The sequence below is a fragment of the Macrobrachium nipponense genome, chromosome 45, assembly GCF_015104395.2.
Source record: "Macrobrachium nipponense isolate FS-2020 chromosome 45, ASM1510439v2, whole genome shotgun sequence".
NCBI lineage: Eukaryota > Metazoa > Arthropoda > Malacostraca > Decapoda > Palaemonidae > Macrobrachium > Macrobrachium nipponense.
In genome coordinates, this window is record NC_061105.1 from 3,551,005 (window position 1) to 3,578,624 (window position 27,620).

General features: G+C 36.5%; 1 protein-coding gene across 7 annotated transcripts in view; it reads left to right on the forward strand.

The window, feature by feature from the left end:
* LOC135214292 (uncharacterized) overlaps nucleotides 1-27,620 on the forward strand; it is a 42,760-nt gene that overhangs the window by 11,351 nt on the left and 3,789 nt on the right. For 6 of the 7 annotated variants that reach the window (XM_064248435.1, XM_064248437.1, XM_064248430.1 and 3 more), the window contains 3 exons: nucleotides 5,115-5,240; nucleotides 5,580-5,675; nucleotides 7,702-7,869. In XM_064248435.1, coding sequence (XP_064104505.1) covers nucleotides 5,115-5,240; nucleotides 5,580-5,675; nucleotides 7,702-7,869 — 390 coding nt within the window. Of the gene's footprint in view, nucleotides 1-5,114; nucleotides 5,241-5,579; nucleotides 5,676-7,701; nucleotides 7,870-9,863; nucleotides 10,521-27,620 lie in introns of those variants that run through there. The other variant, XM_064248432.1, reaches the window with a different exon arrangement.

Genomic DNA, 27,620 nt, shown 5'->3' on the forward strand with positions numbered 1-27,620 from the left:
ACTAGATTATCTAATATTATAGATTGTTACTGGTGCCTTTAAGATATATGTCACAGGAATAACAACACAATATATAATGTCAACTTAGTAAGTGGCCACGAACAAAAGTGAAGCAACAGCCTGCGAGATGTTTCACCTCTTACTATAGAGCATTTTCAAACCAACTACATGCAGTGGACCAAATGATTCCAGGGGGGACTAGGTTTACAAACAACACACACAAAGGTCACTACATTTGGCTTATCTCTTTGAGGTGAGAGGGCCACGCGAGCCATATGATTACCAGGCGAGGCAGGCATACGTCATCGCCCAGGGTGTTCTTACATCTTATTAATAGACTACTTGGGGACCAATCAATCCTATGAGATATTTTCACTAAGGTGCATAAAGTGAGCATTATTCTTGTAGCCAGTTCTAACTGGATATTTATGTTGTTTTATCCTGACAATTAATTCCTAACCTGTCTGACCCAAATAAAATCAAGCACAATCCATACATGGGATTTCACAAACCAAGTTGCTTTTCTGGTTGGGGCAATTTTCTCATGAGCATTTTTGTACAGCATTATAAAATGAAAAGATCAATTTATAATGTATGCAAACAGTATCTCAAGCAATATGTAATATTGAAAAGAATGATGCCATCAGACATATCCTAAGTACAATCTATTTACACTCATACCTACACTTTTTATTTGACAGGTCTGGCAGTGGCGTAAGAAATGCCCAAGCGGGTATTTCATTGCATGACAACGATGTGGAAGCCAGTCTCCAACCCTCAGTGGCTGAGGGTTGTGTCCAGGCATCGCTCAATGATAATAGTACACCTCCACCACCAGAAATCATCAATGATGGAAATGGGTCTAACCGACATTTAGAAAATGCAGCCCGAATGCTTCCTCCTTTGCGTGATAATGGCCCTGGAGTTCAAAATAGTGTTGAACAAGGTGATCTACAAGAAGATCCAGAAGCTGAGTTTTTCAGTTACGGAGACAATGAAGATTACAATTCAATTTTCCGTGACAGTGAGGACAGTTCAAGTGAGGATGAATCAAACCTGTTTCCTGAGAATGGGTTTGTCCATCTTCCATTTGGAATGAATTTTCAAATTTAAGTAGAGCCCCAAGGCTTTTAATTAATTCAGTACTGTGTTTTTAACAATGTTGAATTTAGTTAATAAAACTGGCAAGGGCTCATATGCATTTTCCTTAAGCCTGGTATGTTTCAGAATTAGGATTCAAGGGGTATCTACCTAATGACCCAACTCAAGACTGTCCCATTGCTGCCAGTAGTAATGATCTGCCTTGAAAATGACTCATAAGATGGTGAAGCTCCCTCGCCCTTGTGATTGGCATCATGTTTATACTGCAGTAGATTCACATCAACTGTGCATTTGACGTCTAGGCCAGTCCCTTACGACGCTCCTGATTGGCTGTTGTCATCAGATTATGAGAGTGTGTTTCTGAGCCTCCAACCTTGAAGGGCGCAACTATTGCTGTTGGAACGATATTTATTCCTTGCCATATTGCAGAGCTACGTTTTGACACTGTATAGCTTATTTGATATCCTTACTCTGCAGCAAGGATATTATATTCTTCAATTTGTGTACTACCCTTCGTTCAGTAAAAGCCAAGGGGACCTCTTTGTCCCAAGGTAATAACAGTTATACCTATATTTATTTATTGAGATCACGGCCTTTGATCCTCTGCTGACGTCATTAGTGGAGCTTGTGAAAGCCTACCAACACCATCGTTTGGGATCAATTTTCCCTGCCACCCAGATTAAGCCTCCAGACGTGGAGTTTGTTATTGTTCTCCAAGAGGAGACCTATAAAGTCATTTGAGGAAGTTATTGTATTTGTTAGGATATTCTTCCTTTTCGCTTGCCTCCTCCTTTCTGGACCCTCTCCCCTTTTTGTATGTATGTTGATGACCTGTCTTTAATTGTGTAATTGTTTTCTTTTGCAGGAAGATGATATTGAGTGTTTCTCATTAGTTACTGTATTATTGAGGTTCAGGTGTTATTTCTGTCTGAAACTTAAGTATTAAAATCAAGTTTTTTTGTGCTATTAACTTTGTCCCCTTGAATTGACTTTGCACTCTTATTGAAGTTGGATACTATTCCACCTTTTATGGACTTAGTATGGTGTTTTGGTGAATACTACTTGACAAAAAGTTTAGTGTTTTGTGTGGTGGTCAAACCCTACCTGATTTCCCCACATATTTGTCGCCACAATTCCTGCAATTGATTATGTATAGCCCCTACATCATCTGTATTACTGTCTTCTCCTTCCAACTTATTTTTACATACTTTGTTTTTTACGGTATTATCAAAGGTATACACAAATTTATATTTACTTTCTTTCATTTTTAAAGTGATTTGTTTCAGTTTAGGCATAAAAGGGAGGGCAACTATTTTCTTATTTTCTTTATTCCATGTACTATCTACATTTGCTCTGTAAAAAATCTTCCTAGCTTTGTTGAGTGCCCTTTTTCTGAACCATTCCGGATATGCTAATGCATAAAAGCTTTTATCGATATAATTTATTTCTCGCTCTATCTTACAAGGGTCACACGTTCTCATTGCCATGAGAAATAAACCTGTTAGAACACCTATTTTTAAATCATGACTGTAAAAAGAGAAGAAATGAATATATGAGTTTGTGTGTGTGGCCTTTCTATATGTGCTGAATTCATATCCTGTTTCTTTTCTTTCTGTGAGTATGTCTAAAAAGGGCAGTTTATTATTGTTACTTTTCTCTAAAGTGAATTGGATGTTGTTATCAAACTTATTGTGTTCATCCAGAAAAGTTTCTATTTCATTTTCATCACCTAGCAGAATAGCAAAAATCACATATCTCCACCAACCTTGCAGTTCTAAGTTAGGGAAATGAATATTAGGGACTAGATTGGTTTCGAAATATTTCATATAGATGTTAACGAGTATAGGTGATGATGAGGACCCCATAGCTACTCCATATTTCTGTTTGTAAACTTGTCCCTCAAACGTGAAATAAGTATCACTGACACATAATTTAATCAACTCAAGGAAGACGCCTATTTCTATATTTGGATTGAAAATACCCTCATTATGTTTAGTCTGAAGATATTCTAATACTTTATCTAAGGGGACATTGGTGAATAATGCTACTACATCAAAACGAACCATGTGTCCCTTTATATTCTTTTTCTTAACTTTGTCTATGAAATCTACCGAATGTTTAATATGTGATTCTGAAAATATACCTAAGTATATTCCTAGTTCTCCAGCTAACCACACTGCTAAGTTTTTGTTAGGAGATTTTCTAATACAAACAACAGGGTGTAAAAAACAAAGTATGTAAAAATAAATTCGAAGAAGACAGTAATACAGATGATGTAAGGGGGTATAATAATCAACTGCAGCAATTGTGGAGACAAATATGTGGGGGAATCAGGTAAGGGAATAAGGACTAGAATCCAAGAACATAGAAGGGCAGTACAGCTCAACTCTCAGGGGAGTGCTATAGCTAGGCATTGTTGGGAAAATGACCATAGGATGGATTTTAAAAACAGTAGGCTTATAAACAAAAGCAATAATATCAGTCATAGGAGGGTAGTAGAAGGAGCGCTCATCAGAGAGATTAAAGTAATAGAAGGAAACAAAGGTTTTACCTCAGAAGATCCCATAAGCCGAGCTTTGATATTAAAAGAAGCTAAGATTGACCCTTCTGACCTGGAGATTAGGTTTTCTGCCCAACAGACTTTTGGTGACCACTCACTTACCACAAGGGTTAATCCCATTGACCATCAGCTCAGGATATCAGAGCGACAAGAGGGGATTAGCAACTCTCAAGGAAACCAGAACAGCCATCACATAAATGATGGCTCAACAAGAAGTTCCAGAAGACTGCTGGGCCTTGACCCAGGCTGACAACCTACACATCTCTTGAAAATGGGCCACAGATAGGGCCTGAAAGTACTCGAGTGTTGAGTAAAATAAAATGTAAATACTTATAACTAAACACGTTATGTGATTGTGTGGGATTCTTTTTCAATTTTCAGAAGAAAACTGAAAGAAGTTTTTGTTGTTGAATATAAAGAGGGTACGAAAGTGGAAACTCATTTTAGAATTATTATGAGAAAGGAAACCTTATGTGAAAACTGATTAAAACATACTAATACTATATGTGCGACTGATTGAATTGAGCTGAATACAGAATTTAGGCCACAGGCCAAGCACTGGGACCTATGAGGTCATTCAGTGCTGTACCAGGAGAAGAAAATCTGGAAGCAGTTGCCCTATAAATTAATTGTTAGGAGAGGGTGGAGGAAAGTGAGATGGAAGAAAGAGAATATGACAGAAGGTACAGTAAAAGGTATGCGAGTTAGAGCATCTTAAAGAAAACAACTGAAAGAAACCACCAACTGTTTGAACAGAAAAAAAGGCTAAGTGAGAGATAAAATCAGGGTTGGTGATTTTTTTTATATTTTTAAAATTAAACAATAAAAAATTGTGATCTATTTGATTTAATATTTATTTTTTTTATTTGTTAGATGCTTTTCTATCATTTTCCCCTAAAAATGTATTTTATGACAGAATTACTATTCATTTATCTTTTAGGTTTCCACTTCTGGCCTAAAGTATGCACTTGCAATGTTTTTTTTTTTTTTATATCAAAATATATATAAATGCAGCACAGTTATGCTCAAGTATTTATTAACCTCCAAACCATATTTATCAATTTGTTTGCTTTCAAAGCAAAAAAAAATTTACAAATATAAAAAAAATCATGATTTTTTAAATGAAAAAATCAATGATTTAATCACTTGGTTGAATCAGTTTGAATTATTCATTGCCAACCCTGGATACAATAAATTCGTATTTGGTTACATTTACGTAATTTAAGAGCATAAATGAGGAAACCAGATACACCCTTTGTCGCCAAGTAGAATAAGTGGGCCGTTTAAAAGCAAAGGCACCCAATCTTATCAATGTGGCTTAAGATACTACTACTACTACTACTACCAAAAAAGGCGCTTTTCTGCCTAGACCAGAACTTGAATAAATGACTTCACACTTGTCTGGCGACTTCTGAATAAGCAAAACAATTTTTTTCTTTCTTTTTTTTTTTAGATCTGGAAGGAACAACCCTTCTGAAAATATGGGAGACGGCTTAGGGCACACGGATAGGGAAGCCATCTCGAACACCGATGCCGTCAGTGCTCCTGAACAGCAAGCAGATGGATCAGACAACACTGGGTAAGTGGTACACTCAAAATTGAAAAAAGTTCTCCTTGCCCCGGTAAGTTATTATAAAGGGGGCGTGTCCAGATTCCCCCTCTCCACGAAATGTCAAAACCACTGTAGTCGAAAGTGTCCAGAACATTGATGAGAAGACAGAGACACTTATCTTAATATGATGTACTGAAAAATTATGTGTATATGTTATATCACTTGTTGAATTTCTTTATGTACTAACTTTACGCTAAAAATAAAGTTTGTAATCTTCTGTTCCACTGCATATAGTCTGCCTGAAAAAGCATTAAAAACGAAAGACCTTGCAACCCCCTAGTTTCACTTTCATTTTCCATTTGACAGGTCTGCCAGTGAACAAGGGAACACTGAGGGGGCCAGTTCAGTGTCTAGCATTGCTGCAGGACCCTCAGTAGTTGAAGGGACTCACAATGGAGGAGCGTATGTGTTTCAGCATTTCGTTTCACTTTTTTATTTAATGTCATTAAGATCCAGCATTGGAGAGATGGGATCCTTTCCCATATTCAAATTGGACTTTAAATTTTGAACTCCATATATATATATATATATATATATATATATATATTATATATCATATATATATATATATATTATTCACACACACACACACAAGGCATGATCCGACTTCCAGCTTACTTGGGACGCGTGCAAGATTTCCCCGTCGTGCTCAAGTTGTAAACTTTTTATTCTTAACATGAATTGAATGGTGCTAAAATCTACGTTCAAGCAGAGCCTGGTTTTACCAACGAAAATCAAAATAAATAAACTACATTTTATTAGAAATAAATGTTCTGTACTGTTTAACAAAAACATCATTTATTCTTTACATTTTCATTCTAATATATGAATCATAAATATATCTTAAAATTCCCGAGTCCTTAACTGGACGCAAAACACCTTTTTCCAGTTCTTTTAAGACTCTTCCATAAACCTTTCCTACCTTCCAACAAGAACAACCACACAAACATCAAAACCAAAGTAGCCTGTGCCCTTACTCCCCGAGTAGGTGAAAATCACTTGATTTGACGAAAAGACTGTGAAAAAACTCAAGTTTTACAAACAATGGCTAAATTTACAGAGTTAGAAAACCATTTTGATCCATACAGCCACTATCATATTAGAGGCAGCTCTGCAGCAGAGGAACAGTTAGTCGTCTAGGGTGAACTCCTCAGGTTTGCAAAGGACATTGACAAGGACTCCTGTGAGATTCAGAAGTTTTTCTTTAGAGCTCCTTTAACATCTTGTGCAGAATGGGGGTCAGGAGTGAACCCAGATTTCGGGCTTAATTCAATATACTTTTCCTTTGTACGCTGTATTAATGCGAGGTAAGGATTTTGTGGAAGATGTTTACTATTTTTGCTTACTCAGGGAGTAAGCCTTACAAACTAATTTGTTGTTGCTGCTATTGTTCTTGTTAGGGGGATAGGAAAGGTCTATGGGAGAGCCTAAAAAGCTCTGGAAAAGGTGTTTCGCGATGAGTTAAAGATACAGGAATTTTAGGATAGGTTATTTATAATTTATTTATGAGAATTTAAATGTAAAATAAATTAATAACGAGCGTGTTAAACCGTACAGAACAGCTATGTACTTCTAATAAAATATAGCAGATTTATTTTAGTTTTCGTTGGTGAAACAAGGATCTATTTGACCGTAGATTTTAGCACGTTTTAATTTACGTTAAGTTAGGAATATTATGTTTGCAACTTATGTGTGAGAGAAGAATTTTGCACGCGTCATGAGCAATCTGGAGGTCGGATCACGCCTTGTTTGATCTCGTTATTATACTACTAATGGGACCAATCAATCCTATGTGATGTTTCACTTTAGATCCACAAATAGCACATTATTCTTTTGCTCAGTTCCAGCTGAACATTTATGTCGATTTGTACCGACTCAATTCCTTACTTGTCTGGCTCATAGACAATGAATCACTATTGTTTCATGGGATTCCATAAGAAATGTTGCTACTCTTTTTTGTAAGGATGCTCCATAACAATGTTACATGCGAAGATTGCATTTGCACTGAATATTTTCAACAGTAGTTTTACGGCCTCAAAGCCAATAAAAAGAGATAAGGTTTGTTCTTAGATCAATTCTGGCTTCCTTTCACTTTCATTGTAAATTCTCTTCAAATCTCTCCTGCAGCATGTATTCAAAATATAAGCTGGATAGCATAAATCCCTCTCTATTTTTGTAATGTTCTGTAGTACATTATCAGGGGATTCAGGACTAATACCATGCAAAGCTCGGTGGAACATCGGAGATAATACTAATGCACAAAAGTTAAATTATTTGCTATCATGTCTCATTAACAACGCCTTTGTAATTATTTGTTCCACTGAAAGCATTTTTCTTCAAAATGCCTTCAGATAAAGCCAAAAGAACTTGCACTCCATCTGTCAACTTCACATCTGTCTGACCTGTTTCTCTCGTTTCCCTTTCTCAGTCCAAGTGGTGAAGAGGAACACGCCACTCAGGAAAGCACCTCTCAATTTCCACATGGGGGAGATAACAACACTGCGGCACCTCTTTCCTCATGTCGCAGGTGCCGTTCCCCAGAAGATGAGGATTCCTCCTGTCCTCCCAAGAAACCGTGCTTCGAAAGGTCTCCTGGGTAGGTACTGTGTGAATTTGTGTTCATAGTCATGCGGGTCAAGTTATTTATCTAATTTTGGAGAAACAGGGCATGACCACCCATTATACAATGGCTCAGGATATTCAAGGAAGTGCCCTTATCAGACAGTTGTATCTTGCATTTATCCTTCATCCAAAATTCAGCTCTTAATTCTGCTCTTGTTAATCCTTCCCCTATGGAGAGAGTGGTCTGTCTCTTAAACTTCCAAACATCTTGCCAACATACCTACTACTACTACTACTACTACAACTAGTCCATGAAATTAGTGAAGGTACTCTTATCAAATTTTAGTTAGGGTTCTCTACATCGGAAATAGCTGGTGATTTAATATCTTCCCTTTCTTTGTATGTATAGTCACCCCACCTTGATAACTCTGAGGACCTTTGTTATTGCTCATACTATCTCTAAGGCTATAATATTTTCCCTGGCTACTGCACCCTGAACTCTACATGGTCTGTTATATATCTAACGAGGAAAAATCTCTAACGAGGTTACATGACACTCGTTTAAACAAATGAAAACAAAACATCTGTTGAATGCCATCTCTGGAGTTGGCTGAAAATCAGTTTCAAGCTAGGCTTGAAACTCTTGTTGTAAACTCTTGTTGTTACAAAAATATACGTTTTATTTCCCAAAATTAGCTAACATGAAAATGGAATAAACTTAATTAAGCCTGACCCAAAAAGAAACGTTAACCTATCATATTCCTCTCAAAATCATATTTAAGTAAGTACCCCCTTTCCCCTAAGTGTCCTAACATTCATAGTTTATTAATAGTCAAACTTAGTCTAGAGAAAACCCATAAGGTGACTTTGAATCTATCTGAAATAAAGAGACCATAATTATGACACCATAAAACATTAAAGTTCATCAATAAAGAATGTGTGCCGCACCTCACTTCCCTTTCTCTAGAACTCAAGTAATTGTCACTTCAAAGTTTCTCACTCTACATTACCTTGTCCGACGGATCTGCAACACCTCTTTCTAGCGCCTCTTCTGTGGCGTGTTCCACACATTCTATCAATCAAATTCAGCGAGTCCCTTTTGCAACTTTTCCCCTAGATTATATGTCATTTTCTGTTCATTACGAACACACACACTCACCAATTGGCACACAAGAGGCATGCGCGCACATACATGAAACTCTTGATCTTCGGAAGGCATCACTGACCCAAATGTGCACCGGTAAGCTTTCCTGTTTTTTGTTTTTCATTTCAGCATCTTTGAGGAATCCAGCGTTTAGCATCTGTCTCTAACCGGCAAGAGCTAAGGTTATAAACTAGATTATCTAATATTATAGATTGTTACTAGTGCCTTTAAGATATATGTCGCAGGAATAACAACACAATATATAATGTCAACTTAGTAAGTGGCCACGAACAAAAGTGAAGCAACAGCCTGCGAGATGTTTCACCTCTTATTGTAGAGCATTTTCAAACCAACTACATGCAGTGGACCAAATGATTCCATGGGGGACTTGGTTTACAAACAACACACACAAAGGTCACTACATTTGGCTTATCTCTTTGAGGTGAGAGGGCACAGCTGCCTATGATTACCAAGGCGAGGCATACGTCATCGCCCAGGGTGTTCTTACATCTTATTAATAGACTACTTGGGACTAATCAATCCTATGTGATATTTTCACCAAGGTGCATAAAGTGAGCATTATTCTTGTAGCCAGTTCTAACTGGATATTTATGTTGTTTTATCCTGACAATTAATTCCTAACCTGTCTGGCCCAAATAAAGTCAAGCACAATCCATACATGGGATTTCACAAACCAAGTTGCTTTTCTGGTTAGGGCAATTTTCTCATGAGCCTTTTTGTACAGTATTATAAAATGAAAAGATCAATTTATAATGTATGCAAACAGTATCTCAAGCAATATGTAATATTGAAAAGAATGATGCCATAAGACATATCCTAAGTACAATCTATTTACACTCATACCTACACTTTTTATTTGACAGGTCTGGCAGTGGCGTAAGAAATGCCCAAGCGGGTATTTCATTGCATGACAATGCTGCGGAAGCCAGTCTCCAACCCTCAGTGGCTGAGGGTTGTGTCCAGGCATCGCTCAATGATAATACACCTCCACCACTAGAAATCATCAATGATCCTGGAGTAGATGGAAATGGGTCTAACCTTTATTTGGAAAACACAGCTCAAGGGATGCCTCCTCTGCTTGAATATGGAGTTGAATTTCACGATGGTGTTGAACAAGAACAAGGTGATCTAGAAGCTCCGGAACCGGAGTTTTATAGTTTCACTGAGGATGCTTACAATGGTGACAGTGAGGATGAATCAGACCTGTTTCACACAGCTCATGGGATACCTCCTCTGCATGAAATTGGAATTGAATTTTGCAATGGTGTTGAACAAGAACAAGGTGATCTAGAAACTCCAGAACCGGAGTTTTATAGTTTCACTGAGGATGCTATAATGGTGACAGACCTGTTTCTTGGGAATGAGTTTGTGCATCTTCCATTTGGACATAATTTTCGAATTTAAGTAGAGCCCCGGCTAAACGTCCAGTGTTCTCATTTGTATCCTCAGTCTTTTTTATTAGGTGTGCTTAAACTATTTACATGAAATTCAAATAAATATGCAAGCTTTTGATAATTTTAGCAATGTGTTTTTAACCAAGTATGTTAAATTTAGTTAATAATATGGGCAAGGGTTCATCTGCATGAAATTCAAGTACATATGTAGGGCTGGGCCTTTGTAATAACAAAGCGCCCCGTGGGTTATTAAGACCTGCGATAATTTATGCTAAGGTTGGTTGGTATGACTCCTGTCCTCATTGGAGTATCTTGGATTTCGATGATAATTCTAAGTTCATTCAGTATCTTCTTTCTGATGTGAGGTTCTAGTGTTGAAAAACAGAGTACAAAAATAGATGTATTCTTCTATCTTACATCGTGAAGATCAGATAAAATTGGACAGGTCTTCCAATGAAGCTGGCTAATTGAAGTCTGACATACAATTTGGTTTACAAATCAGAGTTGAGCAGACAATAGCTCGACATACGAACATACACACAGATGACATAGATTACAAGTCACGTAGGCCGGTCTGGGGTTATAGGTCAATGTATTAGGGCTTGTGCCTTGTATGATAAGGCGCCCTATGAGGTAATGTTAGACTAGCGATAATCTTACGCTAAGTCGGTTGGTATTGCACTTCCATCTTCAATGGAGTGTCTGGGGGTTTGTAGATCACTTACGAAGGTCGGTATTATCTTGTTGGTATTACGACGATGTGTTAAAACTCATGTTGTTCGGTGAGGAGGTTCTTGTAGAAAACACTAAGTATAAAAAATTATATATTCTTCTGAAGTTTTACATGGTGAAGATCAGGTATGATGGTACAGGTCTTCTAATGACGATAGCTAACTCTGTTCTGCTCGTCTACCATCTCTGTTACAAGTTATGAAGGAACAGACAGTAGTTCGAACATATGAACATACAATCAGATGACAGTTACATACGAACACACAATCAAATGAGACACGCTACAGATCACGTAGGCGGTAGTTGTCTCAAGCAGGGAGCTTGGACTAATGTTTATAAACAATTGAATGACTACAGGTGACGGCATGTTATCTTAGCCTACTTTTATTGTATACGTCATCTTTAGCGTCTCTAGTCTGATCACATTCCTGCAAGCAATTTATGGTTGACCTCTTTAGTTTTAGACTTTTTAATATATGGACTGACATTCCATATTTTTGTATTATGTAAACACTTACATCAGCTCGGTCAGACTTACCAAAACCAACTACTGAATATTACTCAAAACTTGACATGCACTTGACTTATAGGAGTGTGATACAGACACTATGTGAATATATATAGATAATATATAAAATACTGTATAAGTAAAAAAATTAATGGTGTACACTAATACAGATTCAAGTAATAAAATATAAAAACAATGATATTGGTAAATAATAGTGATCACGTGATATATAATGATACAGTTTTTCACTTCATCTCTTTAAGTACTTATGCTACAGAAAATACTAAATGTACTCTGATAATTGCATAGAATGAAGATTAACATGATAAAAATCATATTTTAACTGATAAAAAATTTCATATATGAATTGATAAAGTTATTAATGTTTATGCTGATTGATTCGTTGATTTTTATGCTAAATGTTATATATCTGATTCATTAATCAATATACTAACTCATATATAACTGCAGATTATTGGTAAGATAAAAGGTAACAGATTGATTATAGGCTACCTGAATGTTTTATACATATGTATATGGATTCATATAATTATGATTATTATATGTGCACTTTAAATAGATTCCTATTGCGTACACGCAAAGACATATTCGATTCCGTTATTTATGATCATTATATATAGGATTCACAGGGGTAACCGCCCCAAAAAATTATTATTTCGATTCTGTTATTTATGATCATTTATAAGATTCCTAGTGAGTACCACGCAAAAATATATTTCGATTCCGTTATTATGATTATTTATATATAGATTCCTAGTGGCGTTACACGCAAAAAAATAAAAAACTAAATTTATTTTCGCTTCTGTTATTTATGATCATTTATAATATATAGGATACATGACCGAGGTTATACTACTTCACATTTAACTAGCTTTCGAACAACTTTTTTTCGTCCATACACAGTTCCAGACAACCACCTATAGCCAATGAAACGGCCTTTTTCAATGGTTAAAACAAGGGGAAAATTTGCCTGGGCGGGTCCAACGTTCTATTTTGCGTTCATACTTATTCTCTGCATCCTAAGCTACACGATTACGTTCGCGATGAATAGATCATCCCAGCACGAGTCCTTCGCCAGCAAAGTAGAGTTGAACATCCTTCGGGTTGTAATCGTCGGAAGTATGTCCCATTCGTAGTCGATTCCGACAGCCGCCGAAGCATTCCGCATTAAAACGAGATTAACGACGAGATACGGTGTCGGTCGAAGAAGTCCATGAAATTCCTTTCACATTGTAGGCGGTTGTTACTTGACTGTAGTCGTCCGCTGCGACGAACGATTTTTTGAAGTTGCGATGTGAAACTCTCGTACTGCAGGATACTGTAACCAGGTTCCATTAATCAGCCTGCAAAGTGAAATTATACTTGTCACAAGGGCAAAGTTAAATTCAGACAACATCCAAAAGATACGGGAGGGGAGAGAGCCATTTAGACCAGACTTAACCCACATGAATTCGCTGATATTTTGGAATTCAAAAGAGTCCGCTGTACAAACTTTTTTATCCATGGCATTAACAATGAGTGAACCTATCCAGGTCTATGAGGACTGTAAAAATATCCATAATTATAAAAAATAAACCAGATATTCAATACGAATCCCAAAGAAAATTCGATATTACTGGTAGTAAGTTACTAGACAAAGAAGTGTGAAACGGAGCTATTTGTAAGATTGCCAGGCAACATAAGAGTCAAAGAGAAGATTAATCATGATTCTGTAGTTCTCTATGCTAACTGAAATTAAGTTGTGATAAAATCTGATCCTATGTGCCCCTAACAAAAGTTTCATATTCAATTTTCTCGCGCGCATCCTCTGAGGTTAATTTTAAAAACTTTATTAATAGGTAGGAGATGCAACGAAAAAAAACCCACTATGTAACTAATTTCTAAATAAACTTTGGGTTTTTCAAGAAATTGTGACATTTTCCATGAATGTTTTACTTGAATTGTAATAGGCTAATGTTGCAAGTAAATATTTCACATATATATCTTGATACTTCTAAATGTCTATGAGGTTCAGAAAAATTAATTCATTTTGTTGTTAAAGAAATTCTATTTGCTTACTTTGTTATTAATTTTAAAATGATTGCAACTCCTTAGCTAAAGTTGCATTGCACACACCGATAGACACTTGCACCTAACGTCTGCCTTGCCATGAGAAGTTCGGGCTAAGCATTCCTTTCTCCAGTCAATCTGTTTGCAAGCAGAGACGACACACAGATGAAGCCTGTTGTAAGCAGATTATTGAGGTTTAAAGGAACAAATGCTGATACGGCATGATGACGTCGTCACTTGGCAGGAGATTGCTCTCAGACAGCTAAGAGTTACGTTACTTGCTGTAATAAATACGACTTTAGGATAAATTTATTATCTTTTTAATACTCGACCCACACGAAAAGAATGTCTGAAAAAAAAACAGTACCAAAACATTGAACAATATATTAGTTTCATGTTGGAAAACTGCATGATTATGTTAAATTAAATATTCCTTGTTGAAACTAAGGAAAAAGGTTTCCATACAAAATTCTATATATATTATTAGCCCTGTATAAGATTCATATAGGTTATTTCATAGATAACATTTTCACTTCTAGATCCTGACTTTAAAAATCTCTTTTATTTTATTTTATTTATTTTATTATTATTATTATTATTATTTTTATTTTTTCATTGACTAAACGAATATAAACACCGGGACAGACAATATGTCAGTAGGTTTTGGATATGTGTTGAACTTTTAGCTTATTTGTCATTACTAAAGCGTTAAGTTAGAGTTCAAATCTTTACGCATATATATTTGGATATTTAATAACCTATGGTTACGTTTTGCTTATTGATTTTTATCGTGATTCCTTTTTTATTATAAATTGTAACCCTTCCGACTTCTTACGGAGTGTATTATATTGACTCCACTTGTATCCATATTTATTTTATTTTTTTAATATTTATTTATTTATATATTTTTTTTTTATATATTATTTGATAAATTTAAGTTTAATGGTGGCTTCTTGAATATGTGGAAAAGTGTTCTAGCGGCGTACCGTATAAGGCTACTTGCGGCATCAATTCTATAGATACAAGATATAAATGATAAAGGTATTTAAAACCGCGAGAACCACTATAATCCAGTTCGGATCCAATATCACGAGTTGTAACTCGTAAGACATGACACTTCCTATTTAATTATCAGTTATTCTACCAAACCGATTGACTCTGGGTGATAAAATATATTATTGGTTTTCTTAATAAGGAAAGGAATTCACACAACGTGTTAAGGAGATTATTATTGATTTACACCACCCGAGAGTCACAGATTATTATGTGTTGAACTTCCATATTTACCTGATTTAGCACTCATAAACTATTCCTAACGCACTCAATTGCGGTGTTTGTTTTTAGTGCTATTAATTCTATATAACGTGTCAAGGAACTATTAACACTAAGAAGTGTTTATTCCCTCTGTCAGACTCGTAATTCTGTTAATAATTCTACGTATACTCTTTCAAGGATTGATTTGGCACAGGATAGGCCCTTAACTGACAGGTGGTCTTAGTGTGTCCCTTGTTTTCATGACACGTGATACAATCAGTATGTGCTTTTTATATCTGTAAGCATTGTAGGCCAATAAAACATGGATTTGGCTTTCTGTGACATAGTAGGGAACCCTGGATGACGGAATGCAACCAGTTTATGACGATTGGTATGAAAAGAGATTATTACTTACTACCTGGTCGTTAGTCATCTGCTGTGTTCTTCGGGTTTCCTCGTCACAGACCTACATAGAACCTTACATTGATTACCATTATGATACACAAATACTATAAATATACTGTTGCTTTAGGTTTCTGCTCGAAGTGTTTTTGTTTTTGGGGGGGCCCTAGCCACTGACCCTGTTTCCCGTTTCGACAGTGTTTATATTGTTTGGTGTTTATTGTTTTGCTTATCGCTGTTGACACTTGCTTTGTTCAGTTTGTAACAGTTTCTGCGCTCCGACCCAGATATTCAATGCTCGCGATCTCTTGGGTTAAGGAATTTTCTTGTTTAGATACGATTTTAACAATAGGTACGGATGTTTCTATAGTTTTTTAGTCTAATTAATGGTTTTTTGCTGTATGGTGCGGGATTGCGGGATAATGCGTCAGCTATGATATTTGCTTTCCCAGGTTGATATCTTATCTTGGCTCCAATAACCTGAATGATCATTTGTCACCGAGTTCCTTTTGGACTGTGATTAAAGCCTTTGAAAAACTCGGTAAAGGACTCATGTTCAGTAAGGACTTTATCAGGATAGCCATAGATTATGAACCTTAAAATGTACTATGTTAAAGATACCTAGCCTTCCTTGCCTATTACTGCATATTTGCTTCAGAGGGCTTTAGTTTACGTGAATAAAAAGCTATAGGGAAGAACTGTTTATCATATTACTGAAGTAGTATCCCTCTTACCCCTGGGTCTGAGGCGTCTGTTGCAATAAAAAAAAATTCCTTATTTAAATCAGGGATTTTTAAGTTAGGTAAGCTGCATTTTCCGCTTTAAGATATCGAACGCTGTTGATGCTTTTCAGACCATAATAAATCTACGCTCTTCTTCGGTAAGAGGCTTGTTAAAGGAGTGTTCATGATTTGAAGAGTTACATATTTACATATGATTGTAATACCCACTACAGCGCAAAAGTGCTGTATCCCCCTTTTACGTTAATAAGTACCGGAAAGTTATGAATAGCCGACACCTTACCATGGACTACTTTAAGACCTTGACCAGACACATAAAACCTAGATAAACATGTTCGGTTTTAAAAAACTCACATTTAGATATTTTACTCTGAGATTATTTGTCTTTGTCTCTGTAGCACTAGCTCTACTTTATGAGAATGTACTTCTAAGGTATTAGAAAAGATTACAAGATTCAATACCATATAGGCATGTAGTTCCCCTCCCCTAAAAAAGTCTCCAAACACTATATTGTAATTGGGGTGCAACGTAAGCCGGCAGGCATAACGTAAAAATTGATAATGGTCCCCCTTGAGTGTGCTGAAAACGGCGCGTATGAGATACAAATCACTAGGTAATGGTATCTGGTAAAAGCATTTAAGTAAGTCCAAGTTGGTGAAAAAAATTTATTCTAACCTAACAGAGATAAGATGTCGTCGGTACATGGCACTGGAAACTATCGGGAGTCGTTTCCTTGTTTAAGCGACAGAAATCTACGCAGATACGCCAAGTCCGATCTTTTATGGCATGACATTTGAGGGAAAAATTATATGGGCTTATTTGATTTCCTAATGACTCCTATTACTAACATTTTTCAACTTCGTCATTTATCTCTATTTTGAAATTTCATTGAGAATCTATACGAAGGTATGTAAATAGCTTTATGTTTGTCCTTAGACCGTATTTTGTGTTAAATTACATCCGTTTTTTTTTTTTTTTTTTTCAAAGATCACTCGCTAGTGGAGAAACTTCCTGGTATTCAGATAAAAGATAAAAAAAATTTCTGCTGAATCACCTCTGCTTGAATGACTTTACGGATATTACTTTAGATAGATTATCAGAGAGATTCATCTACGACTGGTTGGGCGGGATTGGGTTAAAAATTAGCAACAATAAAAATTGCGATATTTATAACTTCCGTACCCACGATATGTATACGTTTGTGGATCACTAGATCTAACTTGTTGCTGCTAGTCAACCGTGTCTAGGGCTTTGTTCGCGGAAATCGTTATATTTCAGAGTGTCGGGAAGGATTAAAATTTCATTTCCCAGCAAAGTCTCTTTTACACGCACTAAGACATTCGAGGGTGCATGCTTCTCGAGATTTTGCGTGCAAAGTGCGACTGATGCGGTTGTAGGAGAATTCTGTTGGGTCATTTGAACAATGTTACGATTTATGAGACAAATGTATAGTTCCTTTATATAAGTTATTATTTGATTAACTGTCTCATTTTTGTTCAAACGGATTTTAATATGTTTGAAGGTTTATAGGATTTCCCTTTGATAACACGCCTTAATTTTTGCAGGATGTAAGTTAAATTCTTCGTATTACCCCTAGATGAATCTTACAATTACACTAGATACAGATCAATGTTTTTTATAACTATAGAGGTATCTGTAAACGCTCGCTTATCCGGACTTCTCATTAGGGAAGTTCGAACAACAAGACGGTGAGTCCGTAAAATACAGGATATTACGTGTACTAAAGAAATAAACAAGATATTCTAATTTTTACTGCGCGTACAGTCGGCTTTATCCACCACTACTTATATAACTTATGTATTAAAAAAAACGAAACCTGCTCTGATTACTTTATACGGTCGTGTGTTTCCTAGGAAAAATCCTTTTTAATTCAAAAAAGGTATTTGGGATGTATGATCCAACATCGCTTTTCCCCACTCTGCTAGAGTCGCTTATTGTGTGGAATTTGCTTTGCTTTGAAAACGTCGGCAGTTTTGACTGACCTTGACCGCTTGACTAGGTGACACAGTCACCGAGTTTGCTTGTTTGATTCTGAACGGGCTACTGTTTCTATTTCTTTTTGTAATAATTAGGATCCTTCTCTTTATTACCATCGGCAACGTATTGTGTGTTTTTAGCATTATGTTGCTGGTTACGTATAAAGCAATGAATGACGACTATTAGGAACTGAGCGATTACTAATAAGACAAGTTATCTCTACTGTATTCAATATTAACTGTTTGTACTTCATTCTTTGCTAAAATTTGAAATAGTGAGGGATCCTGGTCAGCGCATTTAGCCTGATGAAAGTTTTTTACAGACATGTTATTCCTTGCAATCCAGCCATATTTTTAAAGTTAAGTTGAGTCATTGAGGTTCGATATTTTTTATATAACTCAAAAAAACTCAAGGCTAGGCTAAAACTGCGATCGGGACTTGCAAAGGAGCATTTTTATTGTCATGACCCGAAATAGCGTTACCTCTAATTTATATAGATTTGTACGGGTGTTCCACTTGTTTTTTGTGTGTTTTCTAATCACTACGGTGCTTTAAAACGACCCTATCCATGCATCTGTATAAATTACAGACGTCCACTGCGTAACGCATATTCACTGTTTAATATGATTTGTTACTAAGGGATTAATAATCACCCAAAATGATAAAATTAACATAGTATATGATTATGATATTTCAGTAGAACTTCTGGAAACAAGGAACACTCAAAGATAAAAACTCGCAGTAGCGAAATCTCAATGATGTAGATAATTTCTGTAAAAAAGTAAGCTTAAGAATGTCTCGTAACTTCACGCCAAGGAATAACGAAATTCGACCTGCAAAGGAAAGAAACCCTTCAAAGTTACTCCAAACTATGAATAAAAAATTGTACTTAGCTTGCTTTTGTGGGAAGTCACGGTGTTCCGATAACGACACACGGCCTTGGTCCTCCTTCTCTATTTAGCGGATGACCTGGTTTGGCTTCAGTTTCCCCCGTGCGCGTTGTTTCGATGATTCGAGCCCTTGAAAGATCCGATGCTGCAGACGCGTTCGGTTGTTTCTTGCAGTGCCGGAAACGCTCACTAACGATGTTTTCTTGAATGATTCTAATGAGAGACGAAGCTTCCGTTGCCTTAGGAAAAGGACACGTCGGTTTTGTTTCTTGAAGTTATTCACTAAACGATGATACTAAGTTGCTTGACGAATCTTGTTGTTTTCTGAAGTCGCTCACTAACGATGATACTAGGTTGCTTGAAGAATCTGCTGCTTTCGTCGTCGTTGACTTCATGATTTATTATTCTGCTTTTTTGTTTTTTTTCTTCGTAGACGTTGTAGAGTTCTTCTGGTACGCTGGCCACCAATATTAGGGCTTGTGCCTTGTATGATAAGGCGCCCTATGAGGTAATGTTAGACTAGCGATAATCTTACGCTAAGTCGGTTGGTATTGCACTTCCATCTTCAATGGAGTGTCTGGGGGTTTGTAGATCACTTACGAAGTCGGTATTATCTTGTTGGTTATTACGACGATGTGTTAAACTCATGTTGGTTCGGTGAGGAGGTTCTTGTAGAAAACACTAAGTATAAAAAATTATATATTCTTCTGAAGTTTTACATGGTGAAGATCAGGTATGATTGTACAAGTCTTCTAATAACGATAGCTTGATCGCTTCTGCCAATGATGATGGCTAATCCTATTCCTCTACATGATAAAGCTTAGGTAAAGAGGTACAGGTCTTCTAATGACGATAGCTAACTCTGTTCTGCTCGTCTACCATCTCTGTTACAAGTTATGAAGGAACAGACAGTAGTTCGAACATATGAACATACAATCAGATGACAGTTACATACGAACACACAATCAAATGAGACACGCTACAGATCACGTAGGCGGTAGTTGTCTCAAGCAGGGAGCTTGGACTAATGTTTATAAACAATTGAATGACTACAGGTGACGGCATGTTATCTTAGCCTACTTTTATTGTATACGTCATCTTTAGCGTCTCTAGTCTGATCACATTCCTGCAAGCAATCTGGTTGACCTCTTTAGTTTTAGACTTTTATATATATGGACTGACATTCCATATTTTTATTATGTAAACACTTACAAATGTGGTTTCTCAAGCAGAAAGCTTTGTCAACAGTTTACAAAACAATAGATTTGATGACCACAGATGACGACAAACCAGACGCTGATTGATACAACACGTCAAGATTTAGCCTACATTATCTTATCTGGTCCGATCACACTCCTGCAAGCAAACTGGTAGACCTCTTGGGTCACTGGTTTTAATTAATCATAGTTTTAGTTTTTATATATGGAATAACACACATTCCATATATTTTATTATGTAACACAAATACGCGAGCTTTTAATTATTTTAGTAATGTTTTTAACCAAGTATGTTGAATTTAGTTAATAAAACTGGCAAGGGTTCATTTGCATTTTCCTTAAGCCTGGTATGTTTCAGAATTGGGATTCAAGGGGCATCTACCTAATGACTGTCCCATTGCTGCCAGTAGTAATGATCTGCCTTGAAAATGACTCATACAATGGTGAAGCTCCCTCACCCTTGTGATTGGCATCATGTTTATACTATAGTAGATTCACATCAAATGTGCATTTGACGTTTAGGCCAGTCCCTTACGACGCTCCTGATTGGCTGTTGTCATCAGATTATGAGTGTGTGTTTCTGAGCCTCCAACCTTGAAGGGCGCAACTATTGCTGTTGGAACGATATTTATTCCTCGCCATATTGCAGAGCTACGTTTTGACACTGTATAGCTTATTGGATATCCTTACTCTGCAGCAAGGATATTATATTCTTCAATTTGTGTACTGCCCTTCGTTCAGTAAAAGCCAAGGGGACCTCTCTGTCCCAAGGTAATAACAGTTATACCTATATTTATTTATTGAGATCACGGCCTTTGATCCTCTGCTGACGTCATTAGTGGAGCTTGTGAAAGCCTACCAACACCATAGTTTGAGATCAATTTTCACTGCCACCCAGATTAAGCCTCCAGACGTGGAGTTTGTTATTGTCCTCCAAGAGGAGACCTATAAAGTCGTTTGAGGAAGTTGTTAGGGATATTTAGATTGTATTTGTTGGGATATTCTTAATTTTCGCTTGCCTCCTCCTTTCTGGACCCTCTCCCCTTTTTGTATGTATGTTGATGACCTGTCTTTAATAGTGTAATTGTTTTCTTTTGCAGGAAGATAAGATTGAGTGTTTCTCATTAGTTACTGTATTATTGAGGTTCAGGTGTTATTTCTGTCTGAAACTTATGTATTAAAATTAAGTATTTTTTTGTGGTATTTTCTTTGTCCCCTTGAATTGACTTTGCACTCTTATTGAAGTTGGATACTATTCCACCTTTTATGGACTTAGTATGGTGTTTTGTTGAATACTACTTGACAAAAGTTTAGTGTTTTGTGTGGTGGTCAAAGCCTACCCGATTTCACCACATATTTGTCTCCACAATTCCATCAATTGATTATGTATAGCCCCCTACATCATCTGCATAACTGTCTTCTCCTTCCAACTTATTTTTACATACTTTGTTTTTTACGGTATTATCAAAGGTATATACAAATTTATATTTACTTTCATTTTTGAAGTGATTTGTTTCATTTTAGACATAAAAGGGAGGGCAACTATTTTCTTGTTTTCTTTATTCCATGTCCTATCTACATTTGCTCTGCAAAATATCTTCCTAGCTTTGTTGAGTGCCCTTTTTCTGAACCGTTCCGGATATGCTAATGCATCAAAGCTTTTATCGATGTAATTTATTTCTTGCTCTATCTTACAAGGGTCACACGTTCTCATTACCCTGAGAAATAAACCTGTTAAAACAACTATTTTTATATCATGACTGTAAAAAGAGAAGAAATTAATATATCAGTTTGTGTGTGTGGGCTTTCTAAATGTGCTGAATTCATATCCTGTTTCTTTTCTTTCTGTGAGTATGTCTAAAAAGGGCAGTTTATTATTGTTACTTTTCTCTAAAGTAAATTGGATGTTATCAAACTTATTGTGTTCGTCTAGAAAAGTTTCTATTTCATTTTCATCACCTAGTAGAATAGCAAAAATCACATATCTCCACCAACCTTGCAGTTCTAAGTTAGGGAAATGAATATTAGGGACTAGATTGGTTTCGAAATATTTCATATAGATGTTAACGAGTATAGGTGATAATGAGGATCCCATAGCTACTTCATATTTCTGTTTGTAAACTTGTTCCTCAAACGTGAAATAAGTATCACTGACATAATTTAATCAACTCAAGGAAGACGCCTATTTCTAAATTTGGATTGAAAATACCCTCATTATGTTTAGTCTGAAGATATTCTAATACTTTATCTAAGGGGACATTGGTGAATAATGCTACTATATCAAAACGAACCATGTGTCCCTTTATATTATTTTTCTTAACTTTGTCTATGAAATCTAACGAATGTTTAATATGCGATTCTGAAAATATACCCAAGTATATTCCTAGTTCTCCAGCTAACCACACTGCTAAGTTTTTGTTAGGAGATTTCCTACTAGAAACAAGAGGGTCTAAAAAACAAAGTATGTAAAAATAAATTGGAAGGAGAAGACAGTAATACAGATGATGTAGGGGGGTATAATAATCAACTGCAGCAATTGTGGAGACAAATATGTGGGGGAATTCAGGTAGGGGAATAAGGACTAGAATCAAAGAACATTGAAGGGCAGTACAGCTTAACGCTCAGGGGAGTGCTATAGCTAGGAATTATTGGGAAAAGGACCATAGGATGGATTTTAAAAACAGTAGGCTTATAAACAAAAGCAATAATATCAGTCATAGTAGGGTAGTAGACGGAGCACTCATCAGAGAGATTAAAGTAATAGAAGGAAACAGCGGTTATACCACAGAAGATCCCATAAGCCGAGCTTTGATATTAAAAGAAGCTAAGATTGACCCTTCTGACCTCGAGATTAGGTTTTCTGCCCAACAGACTAGTTAATCCCATTGACCATCAGCTCAGGATATCAGAGCGACAAGAGGGGATTAGCAACTCGCAAGGAAACCAGAACAGCCATCATATAAATGATGGTTCAACAAGAAGAAATTCCAGAAGACTGCTGGGCCTTGACCCAGGCTGACAACCTACACATCTCTTGAAAATGGGCCACAGATAGGGCCTGAAAGTACTCGAGTGTTGAGAGAAATAAAAAGTAAATATTTATAAGTAAACACGTTATACACAGTGACTGTGTGGGATTCTTCTTCAATCTTCAGAAGAAAACTGAAAGAAGTTTTTGTTGTTGAATATAAAGAGGGTACGAAAGTGGAAACTTATTTTAGAATTATTATGAGAAAGGAAACATGTGAAAACTGATTAAAACATACTAATACTATATGTGCAACTGATTGAATTGAGCTGAATACAGAATTTAGGCCACAGGCCAAGCACTGGGACCTATGAGGTCATTCAGTGCTGTACCAGGAGAAGAAAATCTGGAAGCAGTTGCCCTATAAATTAATTGTTAGGAGAGGGTGGAGGAAAGTGAGATGGAAGAAAGAGAATATGACAGAAGGTACAGTAAAAGGTATGCGAGTTAGAGCATCTTAAAGAAAACAACTGAAAGAAACCACCAACTGTTTGAACAGAAAAAAAGGCTAAGTGAGAGATAAAATCAGGGATGGTGATTTTTTTTATATTTTTAAAATTAAACAATAAAAAATTGTGATCTATTTGATTTAATATTTATTTTTTTTATTTGTTAGATGCTTTTCTATCATTTTCCCCTAAAAATGTATTTTATGACAGAATTACTATTCATTTATCTTTTAGGTTTCCACTTCTGGCCTAAAGTATGTACTTGCAATGTTTTTTTTTTTTATATCAAAATATATATAGATGCAGCACAGTTATGCTCAAGTTTTTATGAACCTCCAAAACATATTTATCAGTTTGTTTGCTATCAAAGTAAAAAAAAAATTACAAATATAAAAAAATCATGACTTTTTAAATGAAAAAATCAATGATTTAATTACTTGGTCAAATCAGTTTGAAATATTCATTGCCAACCCTGGATACAATAAATTCGTATTTGGTTACATTTACGTAATTTAAGAGCATAAATGGGGAAACCAGATACACCCTTTGTTGCCAAGTAGAATCAGTCTCCGACGAGAGCAATAAGAGGAGATTAAGCGCGGTACAATGCAACTGCAGTCGGTGGGCCGTTTAAAAGCGAAGCCGCCCAACCCTATCAATGTGGCTTAAGATACTACTACTACTACTACCAAAAAAGGCGCCAGCGGCTATTGGGTACTGCTTCATTCTAGACTTCTCCAACTTCGCCATAATTTTAAACCACATTGGTGAGTTGAAGTGGGTTTTATGCCTTCCTTGCTTTGTGCTGTGAAATCTGACATTCCGTTGATGCACGAAGGATAGCCACCCTGTACTTAATCTCTGAATATTTGCCTCCGATACGAATCTTTGTCGAATGGCCTACTTCAAGGCTGCTGTCACAACAACAGGTGGGTGGGTGGGGCGGGCTGTTGCTGGCTACATCCCAAGCAGAGAAGGAAGGCTTGCATGTTAGGAAAAATACGAATCCCTTGTTTTTCCAATCTGCTACGTTGTCAAGTGCTAATTCCCTGATATGTGGTAACAGAAGATCTTTGTTGGTGATGGTGGATATCCTCTTAAGTAAGGGGTCATTGTGCCTTGGGTGCTCCACGCGTTTTGCAGTATAGGCATTACAGCACTTCTCCTAATTCTCCTCGAGGTAGCCTACCCAACCTAAGCTCCTATACCAACTGCACAACAAGCTTTCTTAGTGTGACCTGGGTGCTCCACTTTTTTTGCAATCTAGGGATTACTCCCCCTAATTCTCCTCGAGATAGCCTACCCACCCTAAGCCCATAACACCTAGTTGGAATTGTCCATATAAACATCTCTTTTACGCCACTGTCCCCTTCCACTCAAAATGATACATTTCTCTACTCAAGAGGCAGAGCTTTTCTGAACTGAACTGAACTGAATGTCAATTGCAGGCCACAGGCCACAAGCACTGGGACCTAGCAGAGCTTTTCTGCCAAGACCAGAACTTGAATAACTGACTTCACACTTGTCTGGCGACTTCTGAATAAGCAAAACAATTTTTTTCTTTTTTTTTTTAGATCTGTGAGGAACAACCTTTCTGAAAATATGGGAGACGGCTTAGGGCACATGGATAGGGAAGCCATCTCGAACACCGATGCCGTCAGTCCTCCTGAGCAGCAGGACAACACTGGGTAAGTGGCACACTCAAAATTGAAAAAAGGTCTCCTTGGCCCGGTAAGTTATTATAAAGGGGGCGTGTCCAGATTCCCCCTCTCCACGAGATGTCAAAACCAACATGGTGGCTCGGATCTCTCATAGATTGCTGGACACTTTGAACAGTGATTCTCAGGGTTCAAAGCCAATACAAACAGGTAAAGGGTGTTGTGGGGTGAGTGTGATTCCCCGTCACTTTTATTGTAAAGTGACTTTACAACTTCACTGTAGTCGAAAGTGTCCAGAACATTGATGAGAAGACAGAGACACTTATCTTAATATGATGTACTGAAAAATTATGTGTATATGTTATATCACTTGTTGATTTTCTTTATGCACTAACTTTACGCTAAAAATAAAGTCTGTAATCTTCTGTTCCACTGCATATAGTCTGCTTGAAAAAGCATTAAAAATGAAAGACCTTGCAACCCCCTAGTTTCACTTTCATTTTCCATTTGACAGGTCTGCCAGTGAACAAGGGAACACTGAGGGGGCCAGTTCAGTGTCTAGCATTGCTGCAGGACCCTCAGTAGTTGAAGGGACTCACAATGGAGGAGAGTATGTGTTTCAGCCATTTCGTTTCACTTTTCTTATTTGATGTCATTAAGATCCAGCATTGGAGAGATGGGACCCTTTCCCATATTCAAATTGGACTTTAAATTTTGAACTGTTTATAAACTTTTTTTTCTCAACATGAATTAAAACGTGCTAAAATCTACGGTCAAGCAGAGCCTGGTTTTACCAACGAAAATCAAAATAAATAAGCTACATTTTATTAGAAATAATTGTTCTGTACCGTTCAACACTCACATCATTTATTCTTTACATTTTCATTCTAATAAATGAATCATAAATATCCTATCTTAAAATTTCCTAGTCTTTAACTGGACGCAAAACACCTTTTTCCAGTTCTTTTTAGAATCCTCCATAAACCTTTTCAACCTCCCAACAAGAACAACCACACAAACATCAAAACCAAAGTAGGTGAAAATCTCTTGATTAGACGAAAAGACTGTGAAAAAACTCAAGTTTTACAAACATTGGCTAAATTTACAAGTTAAAAAACTATTTTGATCCATACAGCCACTATCATATTAGAGGCAGCTCTGCAGCAGAGGAACAGTTAGTCGTCTAGGGTGAACTCCTCAGGTTTGCAAAGGACATTGACAAGGACTCCTCTGAGATTCATACGTTTTTCTTTAGAGCTCCTTTAACATCTTGTGCAGAATGGGGGTCAGGAGTGAACCCAGATTTTGGGATTAATTCAATATACTTTTACTTTGTACGCTTTATTAATGCAAGGTAAGGATTTTGTGGAAGATGTTTACTATTTTTGCTTACTCAGGGAGTAAGCCTTACAAACTACTTTGTTGCTGTTGCTGTTGTTCTTGTTAGGGGGATAGGAAAGGTCTGAGTGAGAGCCTAAAAAGCTCTGAAAAAGGTGTTTCGCGATGAGTTAAAGATACAGGAATTTTAGGATAGGGTATTTATGATTTATTTATGAGAATTAAAATGTAAAAAAAATAATAATGTGCATGTTAAACCGTACAGAACAACTATGTACTTCTAATAAAATATAGCAGATTTATTTTAGTTTTCGTTGGTGAAACAAGGATCTATTTGACTAGATTTTAGAAAGTTTTAATTTACGTTAAGTTAGGAAAATTATGTTTGCAACTTATGTATGAGAGAAGAATCTTGCATGTGTCATGAGTAAGCTGGAGGTCGGATCACGCCTTGTTTGATCTCGTTATTATACTACTAATGGGACCAATCAATCCTATGTGATGTTTCACTTTAGATCCACAAATAGAAACATTATTCTTTTGCTCAGTTCCAGCTGAACATTTATGTCGATTTGTACAGACTCAATTCCTTACTTATCTGGCTCATAGACAATGAATCACTATTATTTCATGGGATTCCATAGGAAATGTTGCTACTCTTTTTTGTAAGGATGCTCCATAACAGTGTTATATACATGCGAAAATTGCATTTGCACTGAATATTTTCAACAGTAGTTTTATGGCCTCAAAGCCAATAAAAAGAGATAAGGTTTGTTCTTAGATCAATTCTGGCTTCCTTTCACTTTCATTGTAAATTCTCTTCAAAGCTCTCCTGCAGCATGTATTCAAAATATAAGCTGGATAGCATACGTCCCTCTCTATTTTTGTAATGTTCTGTAGTACATTATCCGGGCATTCAGGACTAATACCATGCAAAGCTCG